The 26746-nt window shown below is 34.5% G+C and overlaps 2 protein-coding genes across 2 annotated transcripts; one reads left to right on the forward strand and one right to left on the reverse strand.

Moving 5' to 3' along the window:
• The first annotated feature begins 5772 nt into the window (after positions 1 to 5772).
• Positions 5773 to 6393, forward strand: LOC131598466 (uncharacterized). Its single transcript, XM_058871062.1, has one exon. The coding sequence runs from the start codon at positions 5773 to 5775 to the stop codon at positions 6391 to 6393; it is 621 nt and encodes a 206-aa protein (XP_058727045.1).
• Positions 6394 to 24689: 18296 nt separating this feature from the next.
• LOC131596287 (uncharacterized) lies at positions 24690 to 26470 on the reverse strand. Its single transcript, XM_058868897.1, has 2 exons — positions 25335 to 26470; positions 24690 to 25244 (listed from the first exon to the last, which is right to left on the reverse strand). Exon 1 carries the CDS (start codon positions 26367 to 26369, stop codon positions 25800 to 25802), a length of 570 nt encoding a protein of 189 aa, XP_058724880.1. The 5' UTR covers positions 26370 to 26470; the 3' UTR covers positions 24690 to 25244; positions 25335 to 25799.
• Positions 26471 to 26746: the final 276 nt, after the last annotated feature.

Here is a 26746-nt window from a genome sequence, read left to right on the forward strand (position 1 = left end):
CGTTACATTTACACACTTATATCCTTGAATTTTATTAATTACCTATCTATTATCAAAATAATTTAAACTAGTACTTAGACCCGTGCGAGGCACGGGTTTATTTTCTAAGTAAAAAGATTATTTTAAAAACAGTTATAATTTATAAATTTTATTTATAGTAAAATTATTATTGTATAGATAAAATGTTATTGTTATTAATAATATACATAAAAAAATTTATTTGACTTAATTTTTTTTGTAAATATAAAATAATTTGGTCATTTCTAATTTATTAATCAAAATACCAAAACGGAAAGGGGGACGCTCAGGGTTCTAAAAAGTTTGATTATTATTTTATTTTTTATTTATAAAAAAACAAAAGACCAAATCCAAAGTTATCATTATTTATTAATTTATAATTAAAATTTATTAATAAAATTAAATTAAATGAATAACAAATAAATAAAATAAAATAAAAACTATCCTATAAAAGGAAGAAGGAGCTCACCATTTCTTCAAAAAAAAATTTTCAATTTTTTTAACTAAATTTAAATTTTATTTAATAAAAACAACAAATAATTTTAAAAAAAATTGATTTTTTTTATTTCAAAATAATGAAAAACAAACTTAACCAAAAAAAGGAACAAAGAAACATCCATAATAGAAAAGAATTATTTTGACTGACTATTATTTAATTAATAAATATCCACAACTAAATAAAAATTAAATTAAAATAAAACCAATATTTTAAAGTATAATTTTTCTCATATATAAATATTCATTTTGTATTGGCATTAATTATAAAAATATTTATTTTCCATTTATAAAAATTATGCTGTTTATAAAAATATTTTAGCACAGTCTTTAATTTTCTCATTAGAGACACTTGAATCCAAATTATAAAATCAGTAGCAGAGTATATATAATTCAAACCCCACTCAATGTTTCATTAGTTCTTTAGTTCATTTTGAAATCACACATGTTATATTGAAGCATTGAAGGTTACTTGTAGTGTTGTATCCTTAAAGTAATTTTCCCTTTGCTTAGCCACTGGGCTTTAGCACATACAATTCAGAATCAACAACAAAATGTGTAACATTAAATAGTGTAACGGGCTCACTAAAGGAAAAATGAACAAATAATCCCAGCATCCATTTCACCAAATAATGAAGTAACAACATTTGGTTCCTCTAAACAACAGCCATGTCATTTTCCAAATTGAATAATGATTTTTATTATCATAGTTTACAATAACTACTGAGCTAAAACACGTCATCCTTGCCTATGGAAAATGTGTAACTTCTAAATTAAAATCCCATTATCTTTATTACAATACAGTTCATACCATTTGTAGAAAACATATCTGAGTCTAACCAATTACTAAAATACATAAGCAAATATATAATTTAAAATGAAAAGACTATGTATTGCAAATAGAATATTTTAATTTTGAGAGTATGTACTTGCTAGAAATATGAGACAAAATTTCTTTACATTGCAATTGCTGCATAGCATAAGTTTAAGCATGTGAAAAGGCTAAATTATTTTTCATGCAAAAGCATCTATTGCAGCATTGAGTGTACTATAAAAGGCTGTTATACCGTTCAACAATGACCATGCATTTCCATTCTAAACAAAATAGAACATGAGTCAAAGAAGATAGGTGCTAATTCAATTGTCCTCCAACCACATTTTCTGCCAAACTGGATGGCCTTTTAGAAACGCCCATGCATAAAATGTATCATTTTTTGAAAATACTTGTTCTTGACAAAGATAATCAGATTGTGATAGATTCAAATAAAAAGACAAAATCACTTATACTACAACAGAGAAAAATAATTACAGGCAAAATTTCTAAATGTACATGCCAGGTAGACAACTTTTTAATCTCAAGAAAAAATATCAAATGCTAAGCCTGATTGAATGTCAAAATATCACCTTATACCTGGAAGATTCCCTACTAAAACTACCCCAACCAAAACAATAGACGTATTAAACTTGAGAGTCTTAAAACACAAGCTTACCGATCTTCACCGGAAGGAAAACATCCAAAGACTGCAATGACTGTACCATTTTGAAACTGTAGTAAACCCCAGTTGAAAAATCAGTTACTAACAGCTTACATAAATAAACAAACCATTCTTGAAACACATAAACAACTATCTAATCCAACAAACAGGACTGTTATAACTGAATTAGAACTACTTATATTCATGAAAAGTAACTTTTTACTATAGAGAGATTCGTTGTTACAGAAAATAAGAACTATAATTTTCATTCTGACAAGAGATGTCAACTTCAACTCTTCTATGCTCCATTAAAGGCTTTAAGAGTGAAAAGCAAGATTGTAAATTGGCTACATGAATTTCAAAATCTACCGTATATTTCACCCTATGAAGATTTCTCGAATTGGCATCCAAATAGAGATAAAGCAGAGAAAAGACTTATTGGAGTTCTTCAGGAACTGCTTTTTATATTTATCGATCATTCAGCCGAAAGGAGAAACCTCGTATACCGAGAAAAGTCAGTTATAACATGGACATACAAACTCTAAATAATAGATATTGTTAATGTGATAAGGATGCAACCAATAAGCAAAATTCAAGATGAGATGCAATGTGCAAGCAAAATAAATATAAGATAGTTTGAGAAATGAATTAAACCTGGAAAGTATATTTTGGTATTGAATTTGGATATCATTGTAGATTTTATCTTAATATCTGTGCAGAAAGTTTTCATCTTCTGGAAAGCAATAGTAATAGTCATATGATCCATCAAACAACCTTCATTTCATTATTTTGTGTAATATGTTCATCTCTATTAGAACAGTGTCTTCTAGCCCTCTTCCTTTGCCGCCCGAGGATATATTGATTGTCAGGTAAACCGGAAAGTGTATTCAATTAGAAATTATCATAATCAACTCATATTCTTCATGAGACAAAGATGTATGTTGTTATAGAATCATTGACTCTATTAGTAGCCTTCATCGCCTGAATAAAAGAAAACAGAAAAACAAAGGCATGTGTCAGAACCAAATAATGCCTCGCACGAATATTTATCAGAAGAATGAAAGAAATTACTAAGAAAAATGAGGAAAATTTGTCACCAATATAACAGTTAAATCCTAACCTTCTTTTTTATTTGAATCGCATAAAAGTGAAAACAGAACATCAACAAACCATATAACAAACCTGTCATGAAATGAAAGCTTTAAGAATATAGTACGGAAGCTAATAAAATGAATCTGAACAACATGATTAGATACTGCAAGGGCAATGTCAATGAGGATTCCCTTAATTCAAAATTTCTTTGAACTATTTTTCAATCACGCGCTCCTTTGCATACCTCTCCTGTAAATGAAACGTGAACCACATATAACCAATACCATTAACAAAATATCTAATTAATATAACTACTACCAATTCAAAAAAAAAAACTTCAAAATGTTTTAGTTTGAAATCCAAAGACATATCATCTAACACACAATTGGGTTTTAGAGTTTGCTTGAGAAAATTGGGTTTCAGCACCAACATAGATTGAAGTAACATTGGTTTACACGCTCGAATCCTGGTTCCATACTTCCTGAAAGAACAAAAATGAAAAATTCAAATACAAAATGGCAAGACAAAGGCATTTATAGCTTTGAGAATATACAGAATTGCATCTGTAGGATTGAGTTCGACAACTTTATTGGCTTCGGTTAAGGCTTCATTAGAGAGGTGTTACGTAGAGCAATCCAAAGGGCATATAGGTATTTACCGAAACATCTTTTCTCTTATATAGTAGATTCATACATCCACCTAATAATGGTCAAGCAGCAAAATAGAAGCAAGAACAGGATAAACAAATACCACATAAAACTGTAGGAAAACCCATAAGAAAAGGAGCATCCCTAAGTTTTGATTGGCCATAATCACAAACAAATGTATAATATGAATAATTTAAGTTGTAAGTGGCACAAAAATGAGCTCCACCACAGACATAAGATAAATAATTTAATCTAATTAATCATGTAATACACTCTAGATAAATTGAAAGTTATTGACCCCACTCGACAATTTGCAGCAAACAACTTTAGCACAAAATCATTTGCTAAAGGCCAGCATATGAAAACAAATGATCACCTGATAAAGGTCAGTATATGATATTTTTGGATGATTTGCCTTCACTTCCTCTGTGACATTAGAAAACAAATAAAACTTTTAGAAAGACAAGCAACCAATGCTATTCATACTAATTACAACAAACACTTAGTAGGAGAAATAAATGACTGGAACTGAAATTGATTCTATTTTTTTTATATCTAATGGAGTTGATTTAAACAAAATCAACTCTACATGTCATCATTATATTGTTAATTAATTTAATACACAAATAGAACTGAGAATAAGCCTATAGAAAAGCATAGGGAATTTCATGACTCAACTTATACACATCTACCAAAATTAAAGTGATCGTTAAATGGTAATTTTACGGGGAAATTAGCTACAGTGAATAACAACATACCACATAAATCAATAGCTTTCTTGAAACCATTGTTAGCGTCGTGAGAATACTCTTCCTCGTTCCTGATATAAGTGTTAGGTCCACCGGTCTTCGAGGCAGCGTCGTAAGTTCTCTCATCGTGCCAGCTGAAACAAAATCAAAAAAATCTGAAACATGAAAATTCTATAATTAAATTGCAATGCACAATTGAAGTGTTGACCGTGTAATTACCAAAGGTTAGAAATTTGAAACGATGCGGGAATGATATGAATCCCGGTTCCATACTTCTTGAAAGAACAACTTCAAAAAAGTCAGATACCAAATGGCAGCAAAATGAATGGAAGAACATAGAGCGGATGGATTTGAGACATGGAAAAGGAAACGATCCAGGTCGAAATGAGTGAGGGACGGTTTGACAGGATTGAATAGAATCTGATTTCAATAATCTTCAGCGTTGAATGAAGATGTGTAGATGGAAGAGAAACTGTTTTTCATCTAATTGTGCGTCGGTTCAGGTACTGTTACTTCACTTACCGATTGCATCATAAAAGATGATGTTTTTTTAGTGGAAAAGAGGATGTTTTGAATGGAGAAGATGACATTAAAGTTGAGATGGGAGAAGAGAAAGTGGTGTGAAGTTGTAGTGAGAAACGATACCTCGAGCCGTTTCATTTTTAATATTAATTTCTTTCGTTTCCCCATATCCTTTAATATAAAAAAAAATTTATTTTTTAGTGTATCAAGAATCTCTTCATATCCTTCAATTAATAAATAAAATAAAAATTTAATATAAATAGTTAATAAAAAATAATTATTTTTTAAATAAAAGATTTCCTTTTTTAGAAAGTTTTTAAAACATGAGAATTGATGTGAATATGACACTTGTCAAAATTGCCCAAAAACTCATTTTGCTTTATTATTATGTATGATTTTGTCTACTTAAAACAGTCCATTTGTTAAATGTTCATAAAAGAGTATATATTCAAAATGTTTCATTTGCTTCATTTGCAAATTCCAACTAATTTGGAAAAAAAATATTCTCCTTCCATGTGTGTAACTTGGTGGTGCCTTCACATTTGATAGTTGTAGCAGTCTTAACTTTAATGATAGTGGAACTACAATTCCAAATCCATTGACTCAATTTCGAGGGACTTTCCATTAAACTACAAAATTTAAGATTTATTAAAAAAAAAAAAAAACTACTAGTCTAACTCTAAATTGGTAAACCAAAAAAAAAAACTTCTTGTCAAAGTTTTATTTCGTTTACAAGCTAGTAGCATTTCTCGGCTTTCGAATTGGGTGAGTTCTATGCTTCGGATTAGTGCGCCTTTTCTTTATTGGGATGATGTTAAGAAAATTTTCACCAAGGCAGCGTCGGGACAATGTAAAGTCTTACATTGCGCTACGGTAATCTCTGTTTTGAATGTCATCTGGCAGACTAGAAACAAGGTTAGATTCCAAAACATCGGTTTTGATGTTTCTTTTTCCATCTCTAGTATTCTGGATTGTGTTTCCTTAGCTGCGAACAATGTGGTTGCTTCGTATTTGAATATGCATGATTTCATTCTCCTCAAGAGCTTCCGTGTCTTATTTCGTCCTCCCAAAGCTCCTCGAATTGTTGAGGTTATGTGGCAGCCTCCTCCAAGAAACTGGGTTAAAATCAACTGTGACGAGGCATCGGTTTCTCCCTCTGGTAATTCTGCTTGTGGTGGTATTGTGCGCAATAGTGAGGGTGGTTTTCTTGGGACGTATGCCATTCGGTTGGGCCTTTCTTCTTCGCTCATTGTCGAACTCTTCGGTGCAATTTTTACAATTGAGTTCGCCCATGAGAATAATTGGAAGTCTCTTTGGTTAGAAACGGATTCTATGGCGGTAGTCAAGGCGTTTAGGTCTCCTTTTTTGGTCCCGTGGCATACTAGGAACCATTAGGTTAATTGTATAAACTTAGTTTCCTCTTGGAATTTTATAGTCTCTCATATTTATAGAGAAGGCAACAGTTGTGCTGATGCTTTTGCTAACCTAGGTCTTAGCTTAACTGATATCCTACTTACTATTCTTCCACCCCTACGAATATTCGTGCAGATTTTGTAAAGAATCGGCTTGGTGTGTCATTCTTTAGGTTCATATCTTCTTGATAGGGTTTCGGTTTATGCCCCCCCCCCTATTGCTTTTATACCAATCTTCGTTTGTTAATATTAGCTTCATTTAAAAATAAAAATAAAAGTAGCATTTTCCACCACAAATCAAATATCTAGTCTCAAACCACTCAGAATTTGGTCTTCTAATTGAATAAAGGCTTGAATATACTTTTAAATTTCTTTAAATATATTATGTTTTGCCTTTAGTCTCTGTGAAAAAAATATTTTCTTTTAGTTCTTGAAATTATATAATATATTATTTTCATTTGTATTTTGTTTTAATTTTTATAAAATATATTCATATTAAAATTAATTCATGTAATATTTATTTTTCTTTATATTAAAAAATTATTATTTTATTATAAATAAATTTGTAAGAACTAAAATAAAATATAAGAGACCAAAGCAAAATTATTTTCATATTCATTCTAATAAAAATCTAATAACAGCATTGGGGAGAGACTCGTGAGATATAACTGTATAAGTCAAACAAAATGTTTTAAAATTTCAGGCATCTGTAGTTTTCATAACCAATTCTAAACAATTAAATCATCTTGGTACATCGAGTGAGAATCTAACCACTGATAACCAGTAGAAGTTGGTAAATCCCACTAGGTGAAAAATTCCAAATCAAAACATTTTAATGATTATTGTCTCCAAAAATACTCTTAATGTTATCCATGACAAAATAAGGGAAAAAATGTAGATTTTCTATATTTAAGTCTTCAACTGACATGGGAAGTTTGGATAATCTGGTTTCTGAAATAGATAGATATTTCAAATCTCTACAATTTGTGAGTAAAGTGAGAACTCCACAGTAAAATGGCGTTGTTGAGCGTAAAAAAAATCGTATTTTAGAAGAAATAGTTTAGACAATGATAAGCAAAATGAGTTTACCTAAGTACTTTTGAGCGGATGCAATTAATACTGCATGCCATGTCTTTAAGAGAGCGGTCATTCGATCAATCCTAGATAATACACCCTATGAATTACTCAAAGGCAAGAAACCTATCATTTCATAGTTTCGTGTTTTCAATTGCAAATGTTGTATTTTAAATAACAGAAAGGACAATCATGGTAAATTTGATGCTAAATTTGATGAAGACATGTTTCTAGGGTAATCGTCTTCGAGTAAAGCAAATGTAATCGTCTTCATGTTATGCTTGATGAATCTTCACCCTAAAAGAAGGGGAAATGTATTTGTTCTGATGTTTCAAGTGTGATAACAGAGAACTTTATCAATGACAACACTCCCAAAGAGGATCCTCCTCAAACATCCACAGAAGAGGACATTAATGAAGAAAAAGAGGAAGACGAACAAGAGCAAGATAAACAAGAGACCTCAACTCAGCTGCCTTCAGATTAGATTGTTTCAAGATCATTTGTTGGATTAAGTACTAGGATACATCAGGAAAGGTTTAAGTACGAGATCTCAAGTTAGCAATTTCTATAAGTATTTTGTTTTCATCTCTCAAATTGAACCTAACACAATATTTGACGCTTTACTTAACGATGGATGGCTACTAGCTATGCAAAAAGAGCTCATTCTATTTAAACAAAATGACGTTGGGACCTTGTTCCATGTCCATCGATAATCGGAACTAGGTGGGTGTTTAAGAACAAATTGGATGAAAATGATATAATTACTAGAAATAAAGTCAGGCTAATGGCAAAAGGGTACAATCAGGCTAAAGAAATTGACTATGAGGAGACTTATGCTCATGTAGCTCATCTTTTAGCTATTAGACTCCTTTTGGGATTCACCTACTACTTCAATTTTAAATTGTATCAAATGGAATTTAAATAAAATTTTCTTAGTGGCTATATAAACGAAGAAGTCCATGTTTCTAAACCTCATGGTTTTGAGGATCACAGAAATCTAGATTATGTTTTTAACTAAAAAGAGCTCTTTATGGTCTCAAACAAGCTATTGAAGTTTAGTATTAGCACCTTAGTTGTTTATTAGATGTAAAGAAAAGCATATTCCTTTAGTTCAAATTTACGTTGATGATATTATATTTGGGTCTACTGATGAATCTCTTTGTAAGGATTTTGCTAGTTTGATGCAGAGTGAATTTGAAATGTCTCTGATGGAAGAACTTACATACTTCCTAGGATTGCAAATAAAGAAAGCTGGAGATGGAACATTCATAAGCCAAACAAAGTATTTATGGGAACTTCTAAATAAGTTTGATATGCAAAATTTTAAAAGCATCTCAATCCCATGGCGTCAAATGTGCTGATAGACCAAGATGAAAATAGTGCAGAGATTAATATTATAAAGTATAGAGGTTTAATAGGATCTTTACTCTATTTAACCACAACCCGTCCAAATATTATGTTTAACGTGTGTATGTATGTTAGATTTCAGGCATCTCCTAAGGAATCTCACTTTAAGATTGTAAAAAGAATTTTGAGGTATCTTAACGAAACCTTGTATCACAGTCTATGGTTTCTCAAAGGTAGTGAATGTAGCATAGTAGGTTTTTTATTTTGATTTTGGTGGTTGTAAGTCGGATAGGAAAATCACTCCTGATACCAGTCATTTGTTTGGAAATTGTTTGGTTTCTTAGCACAATAAGAAGCATATCAAATGTGATAACACTAGTGCAACAAGTCTAACTAAGAACCATATACATCACTCACGTACTAAACATATAGAAATTCTGCAACATTTCCTTAGGGATAATGTTGAAAAAGGAAATGTTGTTTTTGAATATGTAGATACTAAAATCATCTAGCTAATATCTTTACAAAATTGTTTTTCACATAACCTTTTCACAAAATACGTACAGAATTGGGAATATTGAATTCTTCGTGTTTTAACTAGATTTGAATTCCTATTTCATTTGTTATTTGTATTATGTTGAACATTAACATTTTATTGTATCAAGTTTACTTTCAGCAACCCTATTAGTATGCTTCTACAAAAGTTCTATCTTGTTGTATTGTTTGTATTTTGTTTTACATGCGTTCATTTGTTTACTTCTTACATTCATCATCTCATTAATTCATTCATTTATTCCTAAGTTGCTAAATGATTGTTCATTTTTGCATTTAAAACTTTTTTAAGTGCATCATGTTAATTATGTGCATTTGAGCATTATTGTGTTTATTCAAGCATGATTTATTCTTCCATTCATATAAGTTTTGATCACATAATTATTTGTTGTTGTATAGTTGCATGTCTATTTTGTATTTGATCTTTGGTGTTGTATATTATTGTGTTGATGGTTATTTTTCGTTTAGGCTTATTAGCATCTATATAGGCGAGAAGTTGTAATGTGAGTCTAGATTTGTATTGTGTGTTTTATGTTGTTGTGATTTTATGTAATGTTTCAGGAGGGCACAAGAAATTCAAGAAAAACATTGATCACATTTTTCTTTTGCTTGAATTCGACTCAATTCCAAATGAAAGCTTGCTAGTCATCAAAAAGAGATAGACTGAAGTTACATGTCTCTGCTACATTAATGGGGAGACTATGCATGTATTTACTATAGAGTTTTGTTGCTTTTCCTTTAAAATTTGTTTTGGTTTTAGTCTTATATAATTAAGTATTCTCTTTAATTGTGCATTTGAGGATCAAGTTTTAGATCTGTATATTTTAGCATGCATAATTGAAACTCTTTATAATTAAGTATAAACAATGTGCTTTAAATCACTTAGTTAAGTTCTTGAATCAAGAACCATATTTGAGCTTGGTTCAAGTCATGACATCAGTGGAATCTCAAGACAACTTAAAAAATTGAGATTTTAGATGTGTGATTCAAGTCACACTCTGTGAGTCGAATCAGAAGATGTAACACCCCAAATCTACCCGATAAATTATACAGAAAATCCAAGTATAAATATCAAACAAGTTCATTTGAGGTATCACATATTCGTCATCTCAAAAATATTTACGGCTTACCTGCCTTCATATAGATACATAGCACAAGAATTTAAAACGATAATCAAATCATTACTAAAAATCACTTTGTTTAAATTCAATAATTAACTCGCAGCGGAATCAACAAACTTCATAACTATTCAAATCAAGTCGTAGCATCATTGCACGGTAACTTCAAGTTACAATTTAAACCAAAACCATATAAAAATTCAGAAAAAGAATTAATAATTAAAACAATCGTTTTATCCTCTCGAGTGCTACGTATCAGAGCAAGACACCAACTCGACTAACAGCAACTAAAGACTTCATAAAATCACTTCAAAACTTCCACCGCTATCTTGAGTACCTGTCCGTTTCCCACGGTAAGGAAAACATCATTCAGAAGCGGTGAGATATCGAAAAATATAAACAAAAGTATGATAATTAATATGTTAGAATTAAATCATACAAAATTATCACTTTACAGCTTTCAGACGACCGCTATAACAACAATTTAAAACTGCACAAATATAATAACAAAATCAACAACAACATAATAATAGTTATAACAACTATTTTTCATCTTCCAGACGGTACCTGTCACAACAAGTCATTAGCATAACAACTTATAATTACAACTTCACATTATCACAATTCACTTCACATCGTCATATTCAACAACAACTCAAGTCACATCACGTCACAATTAAATCACACTCATGCCACATATAATGAGACTCTTAAATTGCACATGCATGTGGTACCCAGGGCTTCAGCCCCCATCGCCAATTGCCAGTTAACAGAGTCATCAAGGCATAAGCCTTTGTCACTAATTTGTCAATCCAGGCCGTCACCAAAAATGCATATGTATATGAATGCAACAAACACACACAACAAACAACATCATCGTCACAAAGGTATAAGCCTATATCGTAGTTATACCAATAAATAGAGGTATACATCGTCATTGAAACATTCTGCAACTTCACATAAAACAACAACAATATACACATCGCTCAGAAATCACAAAGAAATAACAACACAACGTACTCATCATAATTCACAAAACAAGCCGATCACAATCACCTACTAGCATATACGAACTACCTCTATAATTTTCAATTAATTCCGGATAACTAAATACACCCTAATCCCATATACAATCATCATATTCCCGGTTATATAATTCGAACCCCACCCTTACCTTGGTAAATATGAACTCTTTCACCATAGCTCTAAGCTTTTCTCAAAAAGAAATCCTTTATAACGTCAACTAGAGACACACCTAAACACCAGTTAGGTAACCAGCTTATCAGACGAACTTAAAACCCTCAAAATCAAAATCGCTCCGGTCAGAACTTAACTCACTGAGTCAGGAACGTTGTGTCCAAGTACCGTAACGATCCAACGGTTGGATTGAGAAATATGCCCAATTTTCCAAGGTGACTCTATGCTGATACTTGCTGCGAAAATTAAGGCTTCCTCCATAATTTTCTTCTTCTCTCAAGTGCTCCTCCCTTCTTTCTCTTCTCTCTTATATTTTTCCTTTCTCCCCAAAAATAAGTTATGAGACTCCAACTCTAAAACCCTAATTTTATACTCTTACTTTCTCTTTTCTCTTAATGGGCTTAACCCATAATCCATCTATTATGTTTCTACTACTAAGGCTCGATTAACTTTATCTCTCATACAACATAATTAACCCAAATAACACAAACGCACATACAATTAAATATTTCAAATAATTATTATATCACATAATAACTAAATAAATAAATAATTATTAAAAATAACAAATAGTATAATTACTAATATAATTAATAAAAATATTAATAAAATCGGGATGTTACAGAAGAAACATGGGTGAATTAGGAATTTGTGAGTTGAGTCGCGGGTTATACATGATTCGAATCATGGAACTCTGTGACTCGAATCACAAGTTGTTCATGAGTCGAATCATGAAATGCTGGTTTGCCACTGCCTTTCTTGAGTTGGATCACGAGTTGTTTTTGACTAGAATCAAACTGTGCATGACTCGAATCACAGTTTTGCCTTAATTTGAATCATGGTTAAATGAGTTTCTCATATGTACAGATCTTGATATAAACTACTTTGTCACCTGACTCAAATCATACAAGGACTCATGACTCGAATTAAGTATGACTTTTCACTCTTTTTTGTGCTAAATTTTTAGCACCTATCAATCATTTTCTCTCTCTCAAAATCTATCACAATGTTAAAAAACACATACTTTCAACATTGATTTGAAAATTCACAAATTACTTTTTCTTTCATTTCCAAAAGATTTTTGGATCTTTTGTGAACACTTGCAAACAGTTTCTTTCATCTTCTGCCTAATTCTTTTTCTAGTGTTGCATGGATCTGAATCTTATCTTTAGATATTCGTGATTGTTAAGGAGATTCGTTTTTTAATTTAACATTTCTTTGAAGATTTCCCTAAAATTTTAGAGGTTCTTAAGGTTTGTGGTGTTGTGATTGATTCTGACAATTCTAGTGGAAAAATGGGGTTCTTCTCTTCATGTTGACCTAGGTAGTGTTGTGTGGGAGTCTACAAACAAGATAGAAGTTTTTCTCAATCTTTGGATAGACCAACGCTCAAGATACCGGTGGGACCAAGTAAAGATTGTCGCGGAATGGAGACTTAGGAGCAGGTTGTTAGGTCTGGAATATCTCATTTGTGCTTTGAATTGTCTGAGTTGTTTCTTACTGATTTCAATCTATAAGCATAATCTCTTTACGCTAAAATTTTCTTCCTCTACACATAATTATTTATGTTTAATTAACTCTGTTAAAAAAAATTAAATAATTTTAATTGATATGACGCATGCAACGACCATTGGGGATCATTAAAAACATCAACGCCTCTAACTAGCTTGAGAAAAAGGAGCATTGACCTGCTTCGAAGTGTTTGACGAACATGCAGTAGGGGGTCGGATTCCCTATCTTAGTTGGCGGATTGTTTCCTCATTCTTCATCAAATTTGCAATTAATAATCACCAAAGTTAGGAACATTACAAACAACTTAAGTGACGAAAGGGGGTCAACACTTGTTGCAAATTCTCTTGTCTTTGCAAGGGGTCAACACGCCCAAATTCAAAGAAAGACTTATGTCCATAAAGGCTCCGCAAGAGATACCCTCTCGAACAAAGATATCAATTGTCAATGAAGCGACATGATCAATCTAGGAAGGGGTAACATCTTCTTTTAATTTTGGCTCTTAGTAGACATTGTTAGAACAAGATTTGTTCTGATCAATTATCTTAGTTTTGATGATAACAATAATATGAATTTTGCTTAAGATAATATGGTTCTCTAATCCAATGCAATTTCCTTTTCAGGAAATATATAAAGAGTATGCATAATTCAGCGCTCAGAAGCTTTGTCTCAAAAGGTTCAGCATGCAACATCAGAACATGGTCTGGCAAGACATCAGAAGATGGTCGAAGCAGAATCAGAACATGGGTCTATGGAAGCATCAGAAGAACATGAGATCAGAAGCACTGAAGTTCTGATGGTATCACGCTCAGAAGCACTTCAAGGTCAGAAGATCAGAAGATGCTTTGCACCAAGCTGTTTGACTCTGATGATATTCAAACGTTGTATTCACAAACATCAGATCAGAAGGAAGTACATGTGGCAGGCTACGCTGACTGACAAAAGGAACGTTAGAAGCTATTAAAGGCAACGTCAGTAGACACAGCGTGAACAAGGCTCGAGGTAGTTGACAAAAGCGTATAACATTAAATGCGATGCTGTACGGAACACGCAAAGCATTAAATGCACTCAACGGTCATCTTCTCCAACGCCTATATATATGAAGTTCTGATGAGAAGCAAGGTTAACGATTCTGAAGAAAACAACTCATATTAACTTGCTGAAACTCTGTTCTATTCAAAGCTCAGAATCTTCATCTTCATCAAAGCTCACTACATTGCTGTTGTAATATTTTAGTGAGATTAAGCTTAAACGTTAAGAGAAATATCACAGTTTGTGATTATAGCTTTTAAGAAGTAATTGTAATACTCTTAGATTAGATTACATTAAGTTGTAAGGAACTAGAGTGATCGTGTGGATCAGAATACTCTAGGAAGTCTTAGAGGTTATCTAAGCAGGTTGTAACTAGAGTGATCGTGTGGATCAGAATACTCTAGAAAGTCTTAGAGGGTATCTAAGCAGTTGTTCCTGGAGTGATCAGTGTGTGATCAGAAGACTCTGGAAGACTTAGTTGCTGACTAAGTGGAGAACCATTGTAATCCGTGCGATTAGTGGATTAAATCCTCAGTTGAGGTAAATCATCTCTGCGGGGGTGGACTGGAGTAGTTTAGTTAACAACGAACCAGGATAAAAATAACTGCAATTTATTTTTATCGGTCAAGTTTTTAAAGCTACACTTATTCAAACCCCCCCCTTTCTAAGTGTTTTTCTATCCTTCAATTGGCATCAGAGCGCCGGTTCTAAGGTGCAAGCACTTAACCGTGTTTAGAAAAGATTCAGGAAGAGAAAAACGCTTCAGTAAAAGATGGCTGGTGAATCTCAAGCAAATCCAACTCCATCTACATCTGGCTCTGCTGAGAAATACAATGGTAACAATGGTTATACTAGACCACCAGTATTTGATGGTGAAAACTTTGAATACTGGAAAGATAAACTGGAAAGTTACTTTCTTGGTCTAGATGGTGATCTATGGGATCTTCTGTTGGATGGTTACAAACATCCTGTTAAAGCTACTGGTGTAAGGCTCACGAGAAGCGAAATGAATGATGATCAAAAGAAAGATTTCAAGAATCATCACAAATGCAGGACTGTTTTGCTGAATGCTATCTCTCATGCTGAGTATGAGAAGATATCTAACAGGGAAACGGCCCATGACATATATGAGTCCTTGAAGATGACTCATGAAGGAAATGCTCAAGTCAAGGAGACCAAAGCTCTTGCACTAATCCAGAAGTATGAAGCCTTCAAGATGGAGGATGATGAAGACATTGGAAAGATGTTTTCAAGATTTCAAACTTTGACTGCTGGATTGAGAGTTCTCGACAAAGGCTACACCAAGGCTGATCATGTAAAGAAGATCATCAGAAGTTTGCCCAGAAGATGGGGCCCAATGGTGACTGCATTCAAGATTGCCAAGAATCTGAATGAAGTCTCTTTGGAAGAGCTTATCAGTGCCTTGAGAAGCCATGAAATTGAGCTGGACGCAAACGAGCCTCAGAAGAAAGGTAAGTCTATTGCATTAAAATCCAATATCAAGAAATGCACTAACGCTTTTCAGGCTAGAGAAGAAGATCCTGAAGAATCAGAATCCGAAGAAGAAGACGAACTGTCCTTGATCTCCAGAAGGCTAAATCAACTCTGGAAGAACAAGCAAAGGAAGTTCAGAGGCGTAAGAAGTTCAAAGAAATTTGAACGTGGAGAATCTTCAGATGACAGAAGATTTGACAAGAAGAAGGTCATGTGCTATGAATGCAATGAGCCTGGACACTTCAAGAATGAATGTCCAAAACTTCTGAAAGAAAATCCCAAGAAGAAGTTTCATAAGAAGAAAGGTCTTATGGCAACCTGGGATGAGTCAGAAGATGATTCAGACTCTGAAGATGAGCAGGCAAACTTTGCGCTGATGGCGACAGAAGATGATGGATTAGAATCTACATCAGAATCAGATTCTGAAAAGGTATTTTCTGAACTATCTAGAGAAGAGTTAGTTTCCAGTCTAACAGAGCTTCTTGAATTAAAAGCTCATCTTAGTATCAAATACAAAAAGCTAAAAAGGCAATTTGAATTCGAAACTAAGAAGCTTGAGTTGGAAAATTCTGAATTAAAAGAAAAAGTTTTAAAATTATCCAATAATGTTGGATCTCCTTCTGATTCAGAAAAATCCACTCCTAGTCTAAACCATATTCTGAAAGAATATGATTTAAGTTTCAGGAAGTTCTTATCTAGAAGTATTGGCAGAAGTCAGCTAGCTTCTATGATATATGCTGTGTCTGGAAACAAAAGAGTCGGCATTGGTTTTGAGGGTGAAACCCCATACAAACTTGAACCTGTTGATAAGATGAAAATCACATACAAGCCATTGTATGATCAGTTCAAGTATGGCCACTCACATGATATTAGGCACACTTCACATGCTCAAAGTTTTCACATTACACACACTAAGAAGCATGTGACACAACCTAGGAAATATCATGAAACTCACATTAAGAATTATCATGATGTTCCTCCTATTGCTTACAATGTTAAACCCAAGTTCAATCAGAACTTGAGGAGAACTAACAAGAAAGGACCCAAGAAGATGTGGGTACCAAAGAAAAAGACTATTTCTTTTACAGATTCTCTTGGCGACAAAGAAGATAAAAGTCAACATGTCATGTCACCTGGACTCAAGTTGGTCTCAACACTTGAAGGGAAGAAGGACTGTCTTCCAAGTTCTGGTTCTTAAATCTGTTGAAGAAACTATGTTTGTAGGAGATCAGAAAAGAAAGTTTATTAGTCTTGGAACCATCTGTTTTGTTTGTTTCTAAAGCAATGGTGTTTCGTTCTTGATTATTCTGAATGCTCTAAATGCTACAGAATATATAATTTTGAAACATTGATTGTGGACGAATCAATAAATATCTGGTTTGATGATAAACTTGTTTCTGATGAAACAAAGCAGCTTAAGAATTTCTGCAGATACAGTTTTGTCTTATCAGAAGCTGCAGAGCAAAGAAGTGAATCTCCAGAAGCTGTGTATATCAGAAGGAAGGGATCAGAAGATCATTCAGATTTACATCAGCACACTTCAGAAGGAGTGTTTCCAGAAGAGAAACTTGATCAATTCAGAAGCAGTGATCGGAATCAGAAGGCGTAAAGCCTATTGAATATTTCACACCTGTCATCCATTATCTGATGATGAACACGTGTCTCTACGGTCAGTACGAAGCGTGCAGTTGAAAAGACGCCGACCTAGGTAACTGTATTAAATCATTTCATTTACCATGCTATCTCTCCTAATGTCACTCGTCATTTAATGAAAATGATTTCTTTTGATTCTGAAACTATTCATTTTGTTTATTTATTCTTTTTCATTCTCTATTTTATATTCGTCTTCTTATATTCTTTTCAAATCATATCATATATCCTTTTCGCTCCCTTGTCTCTCTTTCTTCTTGCATTCTCTCGTTTGAAAAGTTCTTAGTCGTTTTCTAAAACCCTAATCGAAAACCCAGTTTTCTTTTCTTGTTTGTTTTTTGTTCATCCTGCATCCATGGCTGCCTTCTCATCCCAAAATGTTAATACATCTGTTCCTCACCATCTCCAAGAAGAAATTTTGCAACTTACTCCTGTTGTTACATGATCTATTCCCAAGGATAAATTAGAAGTTCTATGTGAACTTATTGTTGATTTTGACAACCTTGAAGAACATGAATTTCATCTTAAAGAAGACATCATCTTTCAAGGATGGACCTCGTTGTTTGCTGAGTTCGTTGGCCCAGTTTATCCGGATCTTGTCAAGGAGTTTTGGGCACATGCTGTGGTTGCTCCAAAATCAATACTTTCTTTCGTCCATGGAAAGTTTGTTGTTATTACTGAAAACATCCTAAGAGTGATGTTTGATCTGAAAAACCCTGAAGGGGCTTTTGAGATTGATAAAAGGGCAGATTGGGAAGATGTTCTATCCACTCTCTATCCAAATGTCAAGGAAACAAAAAGCGTCAAGGATTTGAGAGATGTCTACAAAATCTGGACAAAGATCCTTCTTGGGTGTTTCTACCATAGGAAAGGAACACATGCATCGGATTTCATCAATAATGATCAAAGGTATATTCTTTATTGCATTGCCACTAAGAAGAAGGTTGATGCGATCTACATCATCTTCAACCATTTGTGGAAAGCAGTAAAGGATTCCAGAAACGCTTTCAGAGAAAAAGGTGGAACAATCATTCCTTTTGGAAGGATTATTTCAAATCTTTTGGTGCATTCAAAGATTGTTGAAAGCTTAGAATCTGAAGGTATTGTGAAAGACCTTGCTGTCACATCTGGGGCTTGTCTGAATGCCTTCACTTTAAAGAAGATGAAAGTGATTAAGGCTATCATTAAAACTCCTCAACCTCTTGCTGGAACAAGAATCAGAAGAGAACCAGTTCTAGCTGAATTTAAAACCTTCTTCAATAGTGAGGTACCAGAAGTCAGAACTAGGTATCTGAAGTCTCAAAAAGAGGACAAAAGTCTTAAAGATCAAGAGAAAGGTGCTCCAATTATAGTGAATCGCAAGAAGGAAGAAAGGACCAAAAGAAAGTTTGATCATCCTGCTGCTACCACCGAGAAAGAAGTGGTCCCAGAAGAAGTCATTGCAAAAGTTGTTAAGGCTGTTTCTGTTGATTTTGTGAAGAAAAAGAAGGAAGCTGAGAAAAAGAAGAAGAAGTCAAATAACAATGCTGAGATTGTTGAAGTTGTTGAGAAGAAGAAAACAAGAAAAAGGAAGATGATTCTTCAAGAGTCTGATGAAGAAAATGTCTCTCAAGAGGCTGAGAATCAATCAGAAGTTCTGGCATATGTCAGAAGGAAAGAAATCTCTAGCGGCAAAGCAAAGATTATTGAAGAGCCGAAGAGTAAGAAGCAAAAGAAGACTGAGGATGTGGCTAAAGCTTTTCTGAGAGGTTCCAAAGGTATATGCATTTCTGAACCTGATTCTGCTCCTGCTGTTCGTTCAGAAGTTGCAGCAATAGAGGTTGTCCCTACACCTGAACCAGAAAAAGCCACATCAGAATCACCTGTTTTTGTCCATGTTCTTACACCTCCATCTTCTCCTATAATCATTCCTTCCTCTCCACCTACCATCAATCCTGTTCTGGATATACCACCCCTTCAAACTCTCTTTCCATCTCAATCTTCTCCCAATGTCACCTTTGAACATACTCCCTCCACCTCTCAAAACAACCTTTGTGATTCTCCTCTTCCAACCTCTGCATCACATGAGCAGCTGCTCCGTGATTGCAACTACACTCCCAAGCCTCGTCCTGAAGCTGAAGTGGTAGTGTTAGATTCTGATACTGAAGCAGAATCTTCTTATAGGTTGGATAGAGAACCTCATCCGTACTTCACTTCCAACCCTGCCTTTTCAAAAACCCAAATAAAATTCCGCCCTGTATACCCTATTGGTGTAGTTTTTGAAAAAATAAAGAGGAATCTCAGAAGTATCTTTGATACTCTCAGAATTGCTGAAAGTTCTGGATTGAATGATGTTGCTATGCGGAACTTCTGGAGGATCTTTTGCAGAGAATTAGATGCTCTGTTTTTAGAACTTCAGGAAGCCTGTGTAGCTGCTGCCCCACGGCCTCGTGGAATTCTGAGGAATTATGAAGACTTCTGGTTTGCTAGTCTCAAAGGAAGACATCTGTTGGAAGAGAAGCCCTTCTTGGATGAGATGGAACAATTAAGACTGGCTGCTGAAATGGAAGCAAATCCATGTAGGGATATTGTTATCTTTATTCCTGATCATCCTGTTCTGCTCGGAGACTTCAAGACTCTCTTTAACTATCTGAGGGAAAACCCTTCTGAGAAAGACCCAAGCTTGGTCATTCCAGAAGTTATTGACCCACCAGAAGTTGAAGGTCCTTCTGCTCCCAGGAATCTAGCTGCCATTCTTCAGGCACTTGAGAATGGAGACTCGAAAATTCCTGCTGCAGAATATGGAGATGCTTCTATGCAAGAAGCAGATGTTGAAGATCATGTTGCTGAATCAGATTCTGTTGAGGAAATCCCTGCAAATGATCTATCCATGGAAGCTACAGATCAAGTTGCTATTCCTGTGGTTGAAAGCGGTGAAGCTTCTTCTGATAAATCTTCTTGTCTTGCAAGGACTCTGGAAGAAATTCAGAAGAGACAGGATGAGCAAAGCTCACTCAATGCTGAGTTTAGAACTTTCATGGTGAGGCAAGATGGACACAACAATGAGGTTCAAGAGATGCTGGCCAAGATCCTGTCAAGGCTAGGGCCATCTTAGATTGAGTCTGTGTTGTTTCTTTCTTTTCGTTGCATCTGTTTTTTGTGCATCTGATCTTACTTATCTTCATGTACCTGATGTTTGAACTTCAATGAAATCATCTTCTTCCTCCGTGTGTTTCTTTTTGTTTGTCTCTGAATCTTTTCTGTTTTTTGATGATGTGACAAAAAGGGGGAGAAATATGTGATAAATGATTTGATTTAATCAGTTGCTTTTACTAACAAGAACTGCAAGTTCTATATGGTTTAAGTGTTTTGCAGGTATAAAGAAGTGAAGAAAATCTTCAAAGCAAACACAAGAAGCAAAACCATAAGAAGCGTTATTCTGTAAAAAGAATAAGCTTATGGAAACTGAAGCAAGTTGAGTGCTGTCAAGCTTCAGAAATCAGAAGCAAGAAAGAAGAATGATCAGAATTTCTGATAATAGAATTTGATCCAAAATTTGTCTATTTGCTCTGACAAAATTCTATTTGCTCTGATACATTATTTTAGCCTATATGGCTCTGATACATATCATGTGTTCTAATATACATTTTATGTTCTGACTCGTTCATGCTGACTTTTGTCGTTTAGTTTTTGTTCTGTAACATTTCAGGATGTAGAGATGCTCTGATGATGCTCTGGTACATTCAACAATGTTCTGATACAAATCTAGCATGAAGTGATGTTGGTAGAAATTCAAAGCTCTGAAGCTATCCGAGGGAAGCAGAAATCAGAAGCTGTGAATGTTCTAAAGATCCAGAAAACTCAAGTTCTGAAGCTGTCCTAAATGGAAGCAGAAATCAGAAGCTGTGAATGTTCTGAAGATCAAAGAAATTCAAGTTCTGAAGCTGTCCTAAATGGAAGCAGAAATCAGAAGCTGTGAATGTTCTGAAGATCAAAGAAATTCAAGTTCTGAAGCTGTCCTAAATGGAAGCAGGAATCAGAAGCTATGAGTGTTCTAGGGATCTAAAGAAATTCAAGTTCTGAAGCTGTCCAATGGAAGCAGAAGTCAGAAGCTATGAATTCTCTGAAGACAGAAGCTTATGTGATCGTCTCTACCGAAATAATCAGGGAAGTCTTTTATTAAAGTTATTCGAGTATTTATTTCAGGGGGAGATTATTTATCTCAGGGGGAGAATGTTAATCTCAGGGGGAGACATATTCACATGCTTATGCTATAGCTGTGTAATTTGTCTTTTGCCGTCTGCTCTTTCTGATCGCAAATTCATATCATTTATATATGTTTTTGTCATCATCAAAAAGGGGGAGATTGTTAGAACAAGATTTGTTCTGATCAATTATCTTAGTTTTGATGATAACAATAATATGAATTTTGCTTAAGATAATATGGTACTCTAATCCAATGCAATTTCCTTTTCAGGAAATATATAAAGAGTATGCATAATTCGGCGCTCAGAAGCTTTGTCTCAAAAGGTTCAGCATGCAACATCAGAACATGGTCTGGCAAGACATCAGAAGATGGTCGAAGCAGAATCAGAACATGGGTCTATGGAAGCATCAGAAGAACATGAGATCAGAAGCACTGAAGTTCTGATGGTATCACGCTCAGAAGCACTTCAAGGTCAGAAGATCAGAAGATGCTTTGCACCAAGCTGTTTGACTCTGATGATATTCAAACGTTGTATTCTCAAACATCAGATCAGAAGGAAGTACATGTGGCAGGCTACGCTGACTGACAAAAGGAACGTTAGAAGCTATTAAAGGCAACGTCAGTAGACACAGCGTGAACAAGGCTCGAGGTAGTTGACAAAAGCGTATAACATTAAATGCGATGCTGTACGGAACACGCAAAGCATTAAATGCACTCAACGGTCATCTTCTCCAACGCCTATATATATGAAGTTCTGATGAGAAGCAAGGTTAACGATTCTGAAGAAAACAACTCATATTAACTTGCTGAAACTCTGTTCTATTCAAAGCTCGGAATCTTCATCTTCATCAAAGCTCACTACATTGTTGTTGTAATATTTTAGTGAGATTAAGCTTAAACGTTAAGAGAAATATCACAGTTTGTGATTATAGCTTTTAAGAAGCAATTGTAATACTCTTAGATTAGATTACATTAAGTTGTAAGGAACTAGAGTGATCGTGTGGATCAGAATACTCTAGGAAGTCTTAGAGGTTATCTAAGCAGGTTGTAACTAGAGTGATCGTGTGGATCAGAATACTCTAGAAAGTCTTAGAGGGTATCTAAGCAGTTGTTCCTGGAGTGATCAGTGTGTGATCAGAAGACTCTAGAAGACTTAGTTGCTGACTAAGTGGAGAACCATTGTAATCCGTGCGATTAGTGGATTAAATCCTCAGTTGAGGTAAATCATCTCTGCGGGGGTGGACTGGAGTAGTTTAGTTAACAACGAACCAGGATAAAAATAACTGTGCAATTTATTTTTATCGGTCAAGTTTTTAAAGCTACACTTATTCAAACCCCCCCCCTTTCTAAGTGTTTTTCTATCCTTCAGACATAACTTTCTTCAGTTATAGAAAGATAATATGTTGTAGAAGTCCAGGTGACAATGAAACGGAAGTAATGCCTCAAGAAACTGTAAAGCTGACTCTTTAAGAATCATGCAATGACTTACCAAAAAACAAAAAGCACTATCAATGCTTTAGATATCCTCAGGAAGACACTTGAGTGCTCCAATTTCCAAAGATCATTACAATGAAATCTACGAAAATGACGTTTGTGGTGAGGCGCAAATTTCAATTACATTAATGTCACCTTTTGGCTTTTCATTCAAACTAGTATGCAGCTGGCACAGAAGGGATGATACGATAAAAATTCTTACATTGCCAAACATAGAAAAGGGCTTGGGGTTAATTGTTCCGGGGCAGCCGGAAGAGCCAATAGGCTCGGCCTAAAGAAAACCACGATTTGTTCAACTACTTGCGGTGCAAGCATACTTTATTGAAAAAGAGTATAGGAGATTCATGTCCAAGATACATCCAACAGTTTCTCGTATTTCACGTCTTAATTACAGGGAGTGGTTACAACTGCTCCTCTATATAAATGATGAGTGTGTCATTCTCAAGTAACAATTTTCAAATTTAAATTTCATTCACTCTTCTCCTTCAAATACTGACTCAAGTGTTGGATTGATAACCTTTCAAGTCAATCCCTTCATTACTGCACCAATAGTTCAAATTCACCATTACACATCACAACCACCGTTTTTCGATTAATTTTGGTTCCATAATGTAAAAGATTACATGTATTTTGGTTCCATAATGGATACTTTGCTTGAAGATGTTCAATTGATGTTGTGGAACGGGCTAAAAAGCAAGATAGATGGGTTCAATATATTTTCAGCCCGCTCGAATGCTAATTTAGTTGAGATGCATTTGTTATTTCTATATGTTGGAGGGGCTAGGGAAGTTTTTGGTAAACTAAGGGATTTGATTCCTCTCCTGTGTTCATAAGAGACAATTAAGTAGAGCAAATGAATAACCAAGATTAATGCAGGATGCAGGCATTAAAGAAATAACAGGAGACAATATTCAAGATTAATCCAGGATGCGAGCATGAAATAAATAACACAAGAGGATACTTATCCGTAAACTAAGTTGGAAGATTCACAACCGAAAGTGGATTAGAATATGTGACATACTGACATAATGATCATGAATGCTTGAGATATAATTTAGATCTTCAGTATTCTTGGGACAAACTGTGTATTCAAATCCAAACTTGTTGTTGAATGCTTTGGATTTAAGTCCCTTCTCCCTGCTTTAATGATTCTGATCTCACAATTCTCACATCTTCCCGTTCTCACATCTTCCAAAAAAGAGAAGGGGGTTCAAAATGTCCTTGGTAGGATTTAACTTGGCACGTAAGGCATCAATCTTAGGGTTGTATACCTTTAGACCATAAAACTTGAATGATATTTCTATTTCAGAAAAGATATATGTCCACTGAATACACCGTATAAAACTACACTTAATATACTATTTCTATTTTTTTATTAATTTATATTTTCTTGGATTTTGTGCGACCAACATTTGCTTTGTTGTTTTTTACGGTGTACATACCTGTGTAAGAAATAATAGTGTATAGATAGCACCCCTGTATTTCATTTATCTTACCAAAAACGAGTTCCTTTAGTTCAGTCTTCTTTCAATTTCCTTAGTTTTTAGAGCATCCACATCCATACCACCCAATTTGGTGGTATAAATGGACCCCACTTAATATAATATATTATTTCACACTTCTCAATTATTTAAACCACTAATTAAAATTTGTAAATATCCATACTACCCATCTAAAAACTTAAAATGGGTCCCACTAATCACACAATATACACTAAAAAATTGAAAAGCACCGTAGCATTATTTGGATATGGTGGTTATGTAATACTACACCATTTGCATTCAATTATCCATACTATTATGACACAAGTGGTACATGTGGCAAATACCACCCCCTATATTTATGCTCTAAGAGCATAAATATAGGTTGAAGCTAGCTGTATCTGTCCATAACGAGTTCCCAGTTTAGATTATTTTGCAGTATATTTTACAGTATAGTATCACTTATTCCATACTACCATTTCTATTTTCAAAATTCTTTTTTGTTAACATTTTCAATTTTATTTTTAATCCCTTTTATGTATTTTCATATAGTTTTCTATCTAATATTTGTACTGTAGTTCCGGTCAAATATTTCTAAACCAAGTGCACAAAGAAGGGGTCAAAGTCAATTGTAAATTCCTCCTCCTTATTTTAAATAAGAAAAATACTTTGTGTATGCTAACGCCCCTGCACCAAACACCTGCACAACCAAACAGCAATCAAACAAAACAAAACAAAATAAATAAATAATTCTAAATAAACAAATAGATAAAAAGAACATAAAAAATACCTTGCACCAAACGCAAAGCATATGGACGAACGATAACGGCGACATCACGGCGGCAACGGAACCGCAATTCGACGTAACAAACGACGGAAACGATAACGATAGTTTGACGGCAAGCATAACAAAATGAACATACACATCTTGATCCATCATCACTTGTTGATTAATTTGAATTTAAACAATTTCAATCCAAAATGTTATCATATTTCGTTCTTTTTTAATTTTTTTTAATTTAACTTTCAGTTGACAAAAACAGTCCAAAATTCTCCTTCCATAATAATCCATAGCAAATTTCATGTACAAAATGCAATTCTAGGAATCCAGTTTCACAGATCAGTGACGGAATCTTCCATAGCGCTCCGCGGCGGTTTGATTTGATCGGCGATTTCAAACACCGGCAAGGAGACCGGCGGCGAATCAAAATGGAACCTGCAATTAAAAGAGGAAAACATTCACAGATCTTGTTCGTCACTCATCAGCCTTTGACATGACGGATAACCGACTCGATCTAGGTTCAAACGCGTTTCGCCTCTTCTGTTGATGCGAAGAAGGACGAATCAAAGCGGTTAACGCGCGTTTCACCCACTCGCCTTCAACTCCACCGATTCTCACCAGTGAATTCTTCATCGCTGACCTACGCATGTTGAGCCGATTCGACGGAAGTGAATTCGAACCGATGTTCTTGTGTAGACTGCAACGGAACGAACCAGGGTGCGTCGTTGGTGAACACATGCATGTTTTCTTTTGGTGGTGGTGGTGATTCTTCTTGCTGATGACGTGGCTTGGAACGGTTCGGTTTGGAGAAATGGACCGTTGATCGATGGAAAACCGGAAGTTGGAGAGTGAACCGGTGGAGAGGTTGACACGTGTAGGTGAAGCCGATCGATGATGATGATGATGGCTGTGAGTGTGAGTTTGAGTGTGTGGTTTATTGAAAAAAGTGGAAGAGCTTGTGGAAGAAGCAAAGTTTGGTGAAGGAGATGAAAACGCTGCGTTTAACTTATTAGAACTAGATTTTGTTTTTGACGATGAAGCCATTGAAGAAGAAAAAGGTCAAAAAGGGAATTTCAAAAATTCTTTTCTTCTTGCTTTTTTTTTTAAAGTCCCGTTTGGGGAGCTGGTTTGGCAAACCTAGCGAGTCTCGGAAGCTGGTTTTATAGAATTTAATGTGAAAAGGTTGGATTGTGAATAAATTTGAGTGTGAGGGTGTTATTGTAATTGAAGATGTGATTTGGTTAAGTTAACTATGGTTAAGTGAGGTTGGTTAAGTGTGAGCGTAAAGAAGGAGTTTTGGGATGGGTTGGATTCTGATCTAACGGCTGGTTTGATGCGACGTGGTTACGGAAAATGGTGAAAGTTGGTCTTCGGTCGCTTCTTTAGGTGCCCCGTTTATGAAATTAAGGTTAAATTTTTGG

Source organism: Vicia villosa, linkage group LG4, assembly GCF_029867415.1.
Source record: "Vicia villosa cultivar HV-30 ecotype Madison, WI linkage group LG4, Vvil1.0, whole genome shotgun sequence".
NCBI classification, from domain to species: Eukaryota; Viridiplantae; Streptophyta; class Magnoliopsida; order Fabales; family Fabaceae; genus Vicia; species Vicia villosa.

Bases quoted from the DNA above. Each gene is read 5' to 3' on its own strand.
- LOC131596287 (XM_058868897.1), bottom strand. From the start codon at position 26,369: ATGGCTTCATCGTCAAAAACAAAATCTAGTTCTAATAAGTTAAACGCA.
- LOC131598466 (XM_058871062.1), top strand. From the start codon at position 5,773: ATGCTTCGGATTAGTGCGCCTTTTCTTTATTGGGATGATGTTAAGAAA.